The sequence below is a fragment of the Pongo abelii genome, chromosome 19 (genome assembly GCF_028885655.2).
Source record: "Pongo abelii isolate AG06213 chromosome 19, NHGRI_mPonAbe1-v2.0_pri, whole genome shotgun sequence".
In the NCBI taxonomy this organism is placed as follows: Eukaryota; Metazoa; Chordata; class Mammalia; order Primates; family Hominidae; genus Pongo; species Pongo abelii.
Window position 1 is genome coordinate 4487510 of NC_072004.2, and position 13284 is coordinate 4500793.

At 45.4% G+C, this 13284-nt stretch overlaps 1 protein-coding gene across 1 annotated transcript in view; it reads right to left on the reverse strand.

Annotated features, from left to right (window-relative positions):
* Positions 1 to 13284, reverse strand: part of PELP1 (proline, glutamate and leucine rich protein 1) — a 33533-nt gene that overhangs the window by 18320 nt on the left and 1929 nt on the right. The window contains exons 2-3 of the mRNA XM_024234620.3: positions 1757 to 1821; positions 1263 to 1368 (exon numbers count right to left, since the gene is read on the reverse strand). Coding sequence (XP_024090388.3) covers positions 1263 to 1368; positions 1757 to 1821 — 171 coding nt within the window. The remainder of the gene's footprint in view (positions 1 to 1262; positions 1369 to 1756; positions 1822 to 13284) is intronic.

The window sequence follows — 13284 nt, forward strand, 5'->3', positions numbered from 1 at the left end:
AACTGCAAAAATAGGGAACCAGCCTAAACACCTATCAACCAACAAGTGGATAAAGAAAATGTGGTGTAAGCCAGGAGTGGCAGCTCATGCCTGTAATCCCAGCACTTTGGGAGGCCAAGGCAGGCAGATCACGAGGTCAGGAGTTCGAGACCAGCCTAGCCAACATGGTGAAACCCCGTCTCTACTAAAATTTAAAAAATTAGCCAGGCGTGGTGGCGCACGCTTGTAATCCTAGCTACTCAGGAGGCTGAGGCAAGAGAATTGTTTGAACCCGGGAGGCAGAGGTTGCAGTGAGCTGAGATCGTGCCACTGCACTCTAGCCTGGGCAACAGAGCAAAACTCGGTCTCAGAGGTAGGTAGGTAGGTAGGTAGGTAGGTAGGTAGGTAGGTAGGTGGGTAGATAGATAGATAGATAAATAGATAGACAGAAAATGTGGTGTATATATACCATAGAATACTACTCAGCCATAAAAAGGAACAAAATAATGGCATTCGCAGCAACCTGGATGGCGTTGGTGACCATTAATCTAAGTGAAGTAACTCGAGAATGAAAAACCAAACATCGTATGTTCTCACTTACAACTGGGAGTTAAGCTATGAGGACGCAAAGGCATAAAAATGATATAATGAACTCTGAGGACTTGGGCGGAAGGGTGAGAGATGGGTGAGGGATAAAAAACTACATATTGAGTACAATGTACACTGCTCGGTTGATGGGTGCACCAAAATCTCAGAAATCACCACTAAAGAAATTATCCATGTAACCAAACACCACCTGTTCCCCAAAACTACTAAAATAAAAATATATATATAGGCTGGGCGCAGTGGCTCACACCTGTAATCCCAGCACTTTGGGAGGCTGAGGCAGGCGGATCACTTGAAGTCAGGCATTTGAGACCAGCCTGGCCAACATGTTAAAACCTCGTCTCTACTAAAAATACAAAAATTAGCCAGGCGTGGTGGCAGAGGCCTGTAATCCCAGCTACTCAGGAGGTTGAGGCAGGAGAATCATTTGAACCCAGGAGGCAGAGGTTGCAGTGAGCCAAGATCATGCCACTGCCCTCCAGCCTGGGTGACAAAGCGAGACTCCATCTCAAAAAAAAAAAGTTTCTATTTGAAGCTTATCCTCCCACTATCAGGGAATTGTTTCCAATTATTCTGTCCTCAGAACTACATGTCCAAGTTGAAAAGAACATGCCACATCCAAGATGGGGAATAAGGTGGGGGAGGAGGAGGAAGTAGGGCAGCAGCTGAATCCTCACCTGTAACACCTGCTGAATGCTCCGAAGCCAAGACACACAGTGCTGCTGGAATAGCTCTGTGGGGCTCTCCCCTACCAGCAGGGACAGCAGACACAGGCCCTCGAACCTTCAAAGAAAGAAGAGAGTCATGATAAGTGGGCGGAGGCTAGACTTCAGAGAAAGTGACTGACTGCTCTTTTATTCTCACTAGACTATAGCAAGACTTCACCCCCAGATCCCCTGTGGTTTCCAGCTCCTGAAATACTTGGAATAAGGTGGAAGAAGCAAAGAAAGAAGGGAGCAGAGGTAATCCCAGGGGGGAATAGGACAACTGGGAGCTGGAAAAGGTAGGGTTCAAATCAAGTGAGCTCACAAAAGGAATGTAACTCTCCACACTCTTGGGAATAGAGAGAGGTCTTGAATCCTGGGGATGGTAACAATGAAAGGCAAGATGTACATATGCCCACTTCCTAAGGGAACACGCCCCTGGAGAAAAAAAAGGGCCAAAGACTTACCGAGTTTTGATGGAACTGAGACGTGCATTACTGAGACTCACCAATGCCCCAAGAGCTGAAAGGTTCTAGAAGAAAGAAAACAGGGAAACGAGTCACAAACGGGATGTTAAAAATGCAGAAGATTCTTCAAGCCCTTCTCTGTCCCAGCACCTATGAAGCCTTTCTGAAGTCGCACCTCCTCTGAGGACAAAAGGCCATCCCACTAGAAGCCTTGAGCTTTTCCCCTTTTTTCCAGTGGGAAAGGCTGTTTCTCGGCCTTTCCTCGAATTATATTTTGCCTGATCCTTCCCCCCATGCCCCACCCAAGTAGTGCCAAACAGAGGACAGCCCAACCAATCCCACTACCAGACTTCAAAGATGGGTCTGCTTCACCTCTATATGTCTAGACAGCACCTAATAGGAGACATCCATAAATGCTTGCTGAATGGACACTGAACTCATCCATTATCCTTCCTTCACCCTCAAACAAATCCTCCTTCTCCTATTCCTGGCTTCCTTACAGCTGTAAAAACGCCAACATAGACCGAGTCAACCAGAATCCTCCTTCCAGTTCTCCCCTTCTCTCACATTCTGGAAGCCCACGAAAGATGTTTCCTCATCAGCCCCCCAGGTAACCTCTCCATGCCCCAAATGGCCAGCCTCCTCTCACAGCACCCGCGTCTCCCTAACGGCGTGCATCACTCCTTCTTCCAACACACACACTATGCATGAGGTTAGATGAAGGAATACAGAGCTGAATAAAATTAATAAGGTCTCTCCCTTTTGTGGAGGGAAATGTTTATTCATTTGTTCAATAAATATTTACTTGACATGGCCGGGCGTGGTGGCTCACGCCTGGAATCCCAGCACTTTGGGAGGCCAAGGCGGGCGGATCACGAGGTCAGGAGATCGAGACCATCCTGGCTAACATAGTGAAACCTCTTCTCTACTAAAATACAAAAAATTAGCTGGGCGTGGTGACGGGCGCCTGTAGTCCCAGCTACTTGGGAGGCTGAGGCAGGAGAATGACGTGAACCCAGGAGACGGAGTTTGCAGTGAGCCGAGATCGCACCACTGCACTCCAGCCTGGGCAACAGAGAGACTCTGTCTCAAAAAAAAAAAAAAGAAAATATTTACTTGATGTATACTTCATGTGAGACCTTGTTTTAGGTGCCAGGTGCTTATTTTCTAGTTAGAGAAGACAGAAAATAAACAACTGACAAAGTAAATACATAGTATATCAGAGGGTGCTAAGAACTCCAAGGAAAAATAAAGCAGAGTAAGGAAGCAAAGAAGTGCCCAGAGTAGGCAAAGGAGACAGGATTTTATGTAGGAGAGTAGGTACAAAAAGCATCTCCAAAAAGCCATTTAGACCAGGCGTGGTAGCTCACGCCTGTAATCCCAGCACTTTGGGATGCCAAGGCAGGTGGGTCACCTGAGGTCAGGAGTTCGAGACCAGCCTGGCCAACATGGTGAAACCCCGTCTCTACTAAAAATACAAAAATTAGCTAGTTATGGTGACACGCGCCTGTCATCCCAGCTACTCGGGAGGCTGAAGCAGGAGACTCGCTTGAACCCGGGAGGCAGAGGTTGCAGTGAGCTGAGATCACACCATTGCACTCCAGCCTGGGCAACAAGAGCAAAACTCCACCTCAAAAAAAAAAAAAAAGCCATTTAGCAGAGACCTAAAGGAAAGTGAGAATAAGATGTATTGACACTCTCATACATTTACCACAAATATAAAATGGTGCAGCCACTTTGGAAAGCAATCTGGCAGTTCCTCAAAAAGTTATACATAGAGTGAACACATGACCCAGCCCTTCCACCCTAACGTATATACCCAAGAGAAATGAAAACCTACATCCTCACAATAACTTGTACATGGACATTCACAGCAGCATCATTCATAATAACCAAAAAGGGAAAACAACCCAAACGTCCACCCATTGGTGAACAGATCAAATGTAGTGCAGCAGCTCCCCCTTATCTGCAGGGGGTGCTTCCAAAACCCCAGGCAGGTGCCTGAAACCTCAGAAACTTCGGATACTACCAAACCCTACATAAACTATTTTTTTTCCTATACATACGAGCCTATGAAAGATTTCATCAGTTAGGCACAGTAAGAGATTAACCACCACTAATAATAAAGTACAGCAACTGTAACAACATACCAGCATCTCTACTCTTATGCTTTGGGCCACTATGAAGTAAAATAAAGGTGACTTGAACACGAGCACTGCAAATACCGCCACAGTGGATCTGATCACCGAGATGGTTACGAAGTGACCCTCAGGCAGGGAGCGTGTGCAACATGGATACACTGGACAAAAGGATGATTCATGTCCGATTCACATCCCAGGTAAGATGAAGCAGAACTGCTCGAGAGTCCATCACGCTGCTCAGAATGGCAGGTAATTTAAAACTTACGAATTACTTATTTCTGGAATTTTCCACCTAATACTTTCAGACCATGGTTGACCACAGGTAAGTAAAACCATGGAAAGGGAAAGCACAGATAAGAGGGGACTATTGGATAAAAGGCCATAAATAGGAATGAAGTTTTAGCCGGGCACAATGGCACCCGCCTGTAGTCCCAGCTACTTGGGAGGCTGAGGCATAAGAATCACTTGACTAATCCTAAGAGTTTGAATCCAGCCTAGGCAACACAGCCAGACCCAACATAGCAAAACAGAAAAGAGTAATAAAGTCTTGATACGTGGATGAACCTTGAAAACTGACTGCTAAGTGAAAGAAGCCAAACCCAAATGCTACATATTATACAATTCATTTCTATCAAATGGCCAGAATAGGGAAATCTCTAAAGAAAAAAAGTAGATTAGTGTTTGCCTAAAGCTGGAGGCAGCCAGGGAGGGCTTGGTGGGCAATGGGAATGACTGTAAGTGGGTACAGAATTCCTTTATGGAGTGATGAAAATGTTCCAAAACTGAGCACAGCAATGACTGCACAACTCTGCAAATATACTAAATCCACGGAATTGCATACTCTAAGTGAGTGAACTGTGGCCAGGAACAGTGGCTCATATCTATAATCCCAGTACTTTGGGAGGCCAAGGTGGGCAGACCACCTGAGGTCAGGGGTTTGAGACCAGCCTGGCCAACATGGTGAAATGCCATCTCTATCAAAAATACAAAAAAAAAAAAAAAAAATCAGCCAGGCGTGGTGGCAGGTGCCTGTAATCCCAGCTACTCCAAAGGTTGAGGCAGGAGAACCACTTGAGAACGGGAGGCAGAGGTCGCAGTGAGCCAAGATCGTGCCACTGCACTCCAGCCTGGGTGACAGAATGAGACTCCACCTCAAAAAAATAAAATAAAATAAAATAAAAATAAAATGGGCCGGGCACGGTGGCTTACGCCTGTAATGCCAGCACTTTGCGGGCATTACATGACTCATGACTCATGAGGTCAGGAGTTCAAGACCAGCCTGGCCAACATGGTGAAACCCCGGCTCTACTAAAAATACAAAATTAGCCAGGCCTAATTTTGTTTGGTGGTGGGTGCCTGTAATCCCAGCTACTCAGAAGGCTAAGGCAGGAGAATCGCTTGAACTCGGGAGAATCGCTTGAACCCAGGAGAATCACTTGAACCCGGGAGAATCGCTTGAACCCAGGATGCAGAAATTGCAGTTTGCCAAGATTGCGCCACTGTACTCCAGCCTGGGCGATAATGCGAGACTCCATTTCGAAAAAAATAAAAGGCCAGGCACCGTGGCTCACGCTTGTAATCCCAGCACTTTGGGGAGCCGAGGCAGGTGGATCACGAGGTCAGGAGTTTGAGACCAGCCTGGCCAACATGATGAAAACCCGTCTCTACTAAAAAATACAAAAATTAGCCGGACATGGTGGCGGGCGCCCATAATCCCAACTACTAGGGAGGCTGAGGCAGGAGTATCGCTTGAACCCGGGAGGCAGAGGTTGCGGTGAGCCAAGATCACACTACTGCACTCCAGCCTGGGCAACAGAGTGAGACTCTGTCTGGAAAAAATAAATAAATAAATAAATAAAATGGCTAAATTGTATGGGTTGTGAATTATATCTCAATAAAGCTGTTTTGGCCAGGCATGGTGGCCTGTAACCCCAAAATTCTGGGAAACCAAGGCAGGCAAATCACTTGAGGCCAGGAGTTCCAGACCAGCCTGGGCAACAGAGAGACCCCACCTCTACAAAAATTTTTTAAAAATTAGGCAGGTGCAATGGCATGCACCTGCAGTCCCAGCTACTTGGGAGGCTGAGGCAGAAGGATCGCTTGAATCCAGGCGTTCAAGGCTGCAGTGAGCTATGAACACACTACTATACTCCAGCCTGGGCAAAAGAGTGAGACTCTCTCTCTTAAAAAAAAAAAAAAAAAAAAAATCTGGCTGGGGGCAGTGATTCACACCTGTAATCCCAGCACTTGGGGAGGCCAAGGTGGGCGGATCACTTGAGGTTAGGAGTTTGAGAACAGCCTGGCCAATGCGGTGAAACTAAAAATCTAAAAATCTACTAAAAATACAAAAATTAGCCAGACGTGGTGGTGTGGTTTCGCCATATTGGTCAGGCTGGTCTCCAACTCCTGACCTCAGGTGATCTGCCTGCCTTGGCCTCCGAAAGTGCTGGGATTACAGGAGTGAACCACCGTGACCGCCCCCCATGAAGCTGTTTTTATAAAAAGGCATACTGATAACCATAAAAAAAGAGTGTTCCAGGAAAAGAAAAAAAAAGAGGCTGGGCAAGGGGCTCATGACTGTAATCCTAACACTGGGAGGCTGAGGCAGGAGGATTGCTTGAGCCCAGGAGGTCAAGATCAGCCTGTGCAACCGAGGGAGACCCCCATCTCCACAAAGAATTTTTAAAAATTAGCTGAACATGGTGGAGGGCACCTGTGGTCACAGCTACTTGGGAGGCTAAGGTGGGAGGGCTGCTTGACCCTGGGAAGTCAAGACTGCAGTGAGCCACGATCGCCACCACTACACTCCAGCCTGAACGGCAAAGCAAGATCCTGTCCCAAAAAAGAAAAATAAAAAGAGCGAAGACTGTGAGATGAGAGAATACTTCGTATTTCCAAAGAACAACAAGGAGACAACTGTTGATGGAGAAAAGTGAGCAAGGTGGAGAGGAGTAATCAATGATGAAGGTTAAGGGAGTGGGGCCAGACTGTGCAGAGCCATATAGGTGATTACCGACTTTCACCCCGAATAAGATAAAAGCCACTAGGGGGAGAGAGAAATTGCATAGAGGAGTGACAATATCTGACTTCTGGTTTGCTTTTTGTTTTTTGTTTTTTTTTAATCAACAGCATTTGTGTTGTCTTGTTGAGAAGGCAGAAGCAAGCAGATGAGGTAGAAGGTTACTGTAACATTCCAGACAAATGATGATGCAGCTTGAAGAATGTGGTAACTGTGGAGATACAAACCAGTCAAAATCAGGAAGTATTGTGAAGGTAGAGCCAACGGGATGTGTCATCAAATTGGATATGGGTGGAAAATAAAAAGAAGGGTCCAAGATAACGCCAAGGTTTTTTGCTGAACAACTGGAAAGATGAAGCTGCCACTCACCGAGAAGGGAACTAATGCAGGAGGAGCAGGTTTTGGGGTGACAATCGGGAGTTCAGTTTCAGATCTGTTCAATCTGTGATGTGTATTTAACATGAAAATGGAGATGCCAAATAGGCACTGGATAGACAAGTGTGATGAGAACTTCTGGCTGGAGATGTAAACTCAGGAGTTGTTGGCCTTGAGACTGGATCAGTTCACCAAGGGAATAAGAGTAAAGAGAGAAGAGAAACAGTGCAAGGCCTGGGTTGTAGGCACTCAAACCTTCAGAGGTCACAGAGGTGAGGAGGGATCAGTCTTTACTGGAAAGGAGTAACCAGTGTGGTAACAGGAGAATCGAGAGGAGAGGAGAGGAGAGGGGCTGGGAGGGTGACTCACGCCTATAATCCCAGTACTTTAGGAGGCTAAAGTGGGAAGACTGCTTGAGCTCAAGAGTTCAAGACCAGCCTGAGCAATATAGCAAGACCTTGTTTCTACTAAAAATCAAACAAATTAGCTGGGTGTGGGGGCACACACCTGTGGTCCCAGCTACCCAGAAGGCTGAGGAGGGAGGACTGCCTCAGCCTGGAAGATCAAGGCTGCAGTGAGCTATGATCGCGCCACTGCACTCCAGCCTGGGCAACACAGCGAGACCCTGTCTCAGTGAAATAAACAAACAAAAACAAAAAGACAGGGGAGAGATATCCCAGAAGTCAAGTGAAGACAGTTTTTTAAAAGGAAGGTATAATTAACTGTATCAAATGGTACCGATAAGTCAAATATGATGACCCAAATTGACCTTTGAACTTAATGTCTTGATGGACACCAGTGATCTTCAAGAGTTACCATTTCACCCAGCAAAGGGTTGTTTCGGCAGCATTTAGGCTAAAAGCCTGAATGTAATGAGTTCAATGGAACACACATCATAGTAATAATTCATTCAGGGAAGAACCTTTCATAGATGTTAAAATGAGTGGGTGAAAGGTTGACAAGACCTAAGACATTCACATTATCTCCCCCCAAGACATTTAATTACAAATGAAAAAAAAAATCATACCTTTATAACAGTGAAGAAACCTGGCAGAGACCTGCTTAACCTAGAATACTTGCTCCTGATATGATGCACCAAGAATGACACATCATTTCTGCAGGGATTTTTTTTTTTTTTTGTAGAGATGGGGTCTTGCCATGTTGCCCAAGCTAGTCTTGAACTCCTGCGCTCAGTGATCCTCCCACTTCGGCCTCCCACTAAGCCTGTGAATCTCATGCTGGGATAACAGGCATGAGCCACTGCACCTGGACGACTTCTGCAGTATTCTTGCTGAAAACGCACAAATCTCCAGTTTAATTTGTCTGCTGTTTCCTCACGATTAGATTCTAATCTGAGGGGCATCCTACAAAATAACTATCCTGTACTCTTTAAAAATATCAAGATCATAAGACAAAGGCTGAAGAACTATTTCAGATTAAAGAAGACTAAAGAGACATTATAACTAAAAGCAAGCTGGGCGCGGTGGCTCACGCCAGCACTTCGGGAGGACAATGCGGGTGGATCATCTGAGGTCAGGAGTTCGAGACCAGCCTGGCCAACATGGCGAAACCCCATCGCTACTAAAAAAAAAAAAAAAAAATTAGCCAGGCGTGGTAGCAGGCGCTTGTAATCCCAGCAACTTGGGAGGCTGAGGCAGGAGAATCACTTAAACCCAGGGGGCGGAGGTTCCAGTGAGCCAAGATGAGGCCACTGCACTCCAGCCTAGGCGACAGAGTGAGATTCTTTCTCAAAAAAAAAAAAAAAAAAAAAGGCAAAACAAACAACAAAAACAACTAAATACAACGTGTGATCCTGCATTAAATCCCGGACTAGAAATTTTGTTGTTGTTGTTGTTGTTATAACGGATGCCTTTAGGTGAACTGATGGCAAAACTTAAAAAAGATCTGTAGGTTAAATAATTTATTGTACCAATATTAATTCTCTGATCATGATGATAGAGTATGGTTATGTAAGAGAATGTCCTTGTTTTTAAGAAAATACACACTAAAATATGTCAAAGTAAAAGGACATCATATCTGCAACTTACTCCTAAATGGACCCAGAAAAAATATCTGAAAGAATTCCTGTATCCTCTTCACCCAGAATTCTCCAATTTTCAATGTGCATTTATGTTATTCTCAGAATGATCGTTTAGGAGATCTGTCATTATCAGAATAACGTAAATATGCATTTAAAAACTGAAGAATCCAGCCAGGTGCGGTGGCTCAGGCCTGTAATCCCAGCACTTTGAGAGGCCAAGGCAGGTGGATCACTTGAGGTCAAGAGTTCAAGACCAGCCTGGCCAACATGGCATAATCCCGCCTCTACTAAAAATATAAAAATTAGCCGGGTGTGTGGTGCAGGCCTGTAATCCCAGCTACTTGGGAGGCTGAGGCAGGAGAATCGTTTGAATCCGGGAGGCAGAAGTTGCAGTGAGCTGAGACTCCTTCTCAAAAAAAAAAAAAAAAAAAAAAAAAAAGGCTGGGCGCGGTGGCTCACGCCTGTAATCCCAGCACTTTGGGAGGCCGAGGCGGGCAGATCACGAGGTCAGGAGATCGAGACCGTCCTGGCTAACACGGTGAAACCCCATCTCCACCAAAAATACAAAAAAAATAGCCGGGCATGGTGGTGGGCACCTGTAGTCCCAGCTACTTTGGGAGGCTGAGGCAGGAGAATGACGTGAACCCGGGAGGCAGAGCTTGCAGTAAGCCAAAATCACACCACTGCACTCCAGCCTGGGTGACAAAGCGAGACTCCGTCTCAAAAAGAAAAAAAAAAAAAAATGGAGAATCTAGGAGAAGGGTATATATTGAAATTCTTTCAAATATTGTCCCAACTTTTCTGTAAATTTTCAGTTATTTCAAAGTAATGCTAAAAGAAGAAGATTGAGAGACAAAAAGTACAGATAACACTTTTAAGGAGTTTTTGCCATAAAAGGAAGTACACAAATGGCAAATGAGGCAGTAGCTAGAGGGTGATTTGTTTGTTTTTTGAGACAAAGTCTCCCTCTGTTGCCCAGGCCAGAGTTCACAGGCGCAATCTCGGCTCACTGCAATGTCTGCCTCCCAGGCTCAAGCAATTCTCCTGCCTCAGCCTCCTGATTAGCTGGGATTACAGGCATGCACCACCACGCCCAGCTAATTTTTGCATTTTTAGTAAAGATGAAGTTTTGCCATGTTGGTCAGGCTGGCCTCGAACTCCTGGCCTCAAATGATCTACCCATCTCAGCCTCCCAAAGTGCTGGGATTACAGATGTGAGTCACTGCACCCAGCCCTCAGAGGGTGATTTTTTTTTTTTTTTTTTTTTTTTTTTTTGAGAAGGAGTTTCACTCTGTCGCCCAGGCTAGAGTGCAGAGGCGCAATCTCGGCTCACTGCAACCTCTGCCCCCTGAGTTCAAGCGATTCTCCTGCCTCAGCCTCCTGAATAGCTGGGATTACAGGATTACAGATGCCTGCCACTGCGCCCGGCTAATTTTTGTATTTTTTAATAGAGACGGGGTTTCACCATCTTGGCCAGGCTGGTCTTGAACTCCTGACCTTGTGATCCACCCGCCTTGGCCTCCCAAAGTGCTGGGATTACAGGCGTGAGCCACCACACCTGGCCGAGGGTGAAGTTTTGAGCTGTATGCTGATGAAAATGATCCAACAAAAAGAGAGGCCAGGTGCAGTGGCTCATCCTTGTAATCCCAACATTTTGGGAGGCTGAGGCAAGAAGATTTTTTTATTTAAGTAGGAGTACACTCTAAAATATGACAAAAAGTGGCCGGGTGTGGTGGCTCACGCCTATATTCTCAGCACTTTGGGAGGTCGAGGGGGGAGGATCACTTGAGGTCGGAAGTTCGAGACCAGCCTGACCAATATGGTGAAACTCCGTCTCTACTAAAAATACAAAATTAGCGGGGTATGGTGGCAGGCGCCTGTAATCCCAGTTACTCAGGAGGCTGAGGCGTACGTAGAAAACAGAACAAGATGCTGTCTCCGTCCTTCAAAAGAATATACAGGATAAATGACATTTGGGATTTGCTTTAAAATGGTCCATCAAGCTGAGCACGGTGGTTCACCTCTGTAATCCCAGGATTTTGGGGGGCCAAGGCGGGAGGATCACTTGAGTTCAGGAGTTCAAGACCAGCCTGGACAACATATAGAGCCCTCATGTCTACAAAAAAATTTTTTAAATTAGCCAGGGGTGGTGGCACACCTGTAGTCCCAGCTACCCGGGAGGCTGAGGTGGGAGGATTACTTGAACCTGGGAGGTTGAGGCCAAGGCTGCAGTGAGCCATAATCTGGCCACTGCACTCCAGCCTGAGTTAGAGTAAGACCCTATCTCAAAAAAAAAAAAAAGAAAAAGAAAAAGAAAGAAAGAAAAAGCAAAGTTCCACTTAAAAAAAAAAAAAAAGCCAAGCTATGGGAGGAATGAAATAACATTGGCAAACGTTCACTGTTAAATTTGAGTGACGGGGGCAGCATAGGGTGGGGTGGTGAAAATATTATTTATGTCTGAAATTTTACATAAGTTTTATTAATTACATACAAGAACAAATCAAAGACTTGTTGGGCGTAGGGGAGAGAGGTTGTAAGTATATGTGAAATAAATAAACAGACAGTAGGATAAAGAGCAGTCAATCATAAGTGGCCAAGAAATATATCCCAAAGGCAGTGACAAATAAGCAAAGAATTGAGAAGACTGGGAAGGAGGATGAGAGTTGGGGGCGGGGTGGGGGCGCTGCACAGGGAGGGATTCCAAGAGAACAGTAAGTACAAAGGCTCTGAGGAAAGAACACCCAGAGGCTGAAGGATTTTTAAAAGCTGCAAACAGGATCAGAATTTTACCTTAGAAAGCTCACTCCAGCTACTGTGTGGGGAACGGATTAAAGAGGGCAAGACTGAAGGCAAGGAGACCCGTTAGAAGATTGTTGCTATAATATACTCCAAGCTAGATATGGAGCACTATGGTAGGATCGTTCCATTTTGGAACTACTGAGCTTGCAGTACCTGCAGAAAGGCCATGTTGGTAGGTAGGTGATCAAACAGTGGATCCCCCTTGCTTGCAAGCTCCAGGTCTATCGCTGACTTTCATTTCTCATCTTAACTAGACTAGAAATTCTCTGAGGGAAAGGACCATGTCTTATTTATCTACCTAGAGACGAGGGACAGTACCTAAAACATAACAGATACTCAATAAATGTTTGTTGAATGAAACCTTTGGGGGAAGGAAAGGAAACCCTCCACATAATCCCATGTATTGAGGATCCAATTCAAAGGACACAAGTAGAAAAAAAATTCAAGGTAGGATGTATCTAAAAATGTAGCACAGGAAATATTAAAGGGCGGCCCTAGTTTCCCACATCGCTTTTAGCTTCTTTACTCAAAATTCTACTAGACTTCAGACACTTAAGAAAAATAAGCAGGACGTTAAGTTCATGTAGTTGACTTTGAGGGAGGAGAGGAAGTCCTGAAAGAGATGATGAAATAAATCACACATTTATAGGCAGGATAGGGAACATTTCACAAATACTTATAAAAAAAAATTTCTGGTGGGCTAGGCACCGTGGCGCGTGCCTGTAATCCCAGCACTTTGGGAAGCCAAGGCAAGTGAATCGCCTGAGCTCAGGAGTTTGAGACCAGCCTGGGCAACATGGCAAAACCCCGTCTCTACCAAAAATACAAAAATTAGCCGGGCATGGTGGTGCGTGCCTGTGGTCCCAGCTACTCTGGAGGCTGAGGAGGGAGGATCCCTTGAGGCTGGGAAATGGAGGTTGCACTGAGCCAAGATCACGCCACTGCACTCCAGAGTAAGACCTTGTCTCAAAAATAATAATAATAATAATTCTCGGACTATTGTGAGATAAAGAAAACAGAAAAAAACCCCACTGTAATATAACTGACTGATGAAAACCACATAAATTAGAAGAGGGGAATTTAGAGAGAAGAGAAAATACATAATCAGCTCCAGCCTCTGATACTGGGCTAAGATAGCAGATATAGTTTTGTC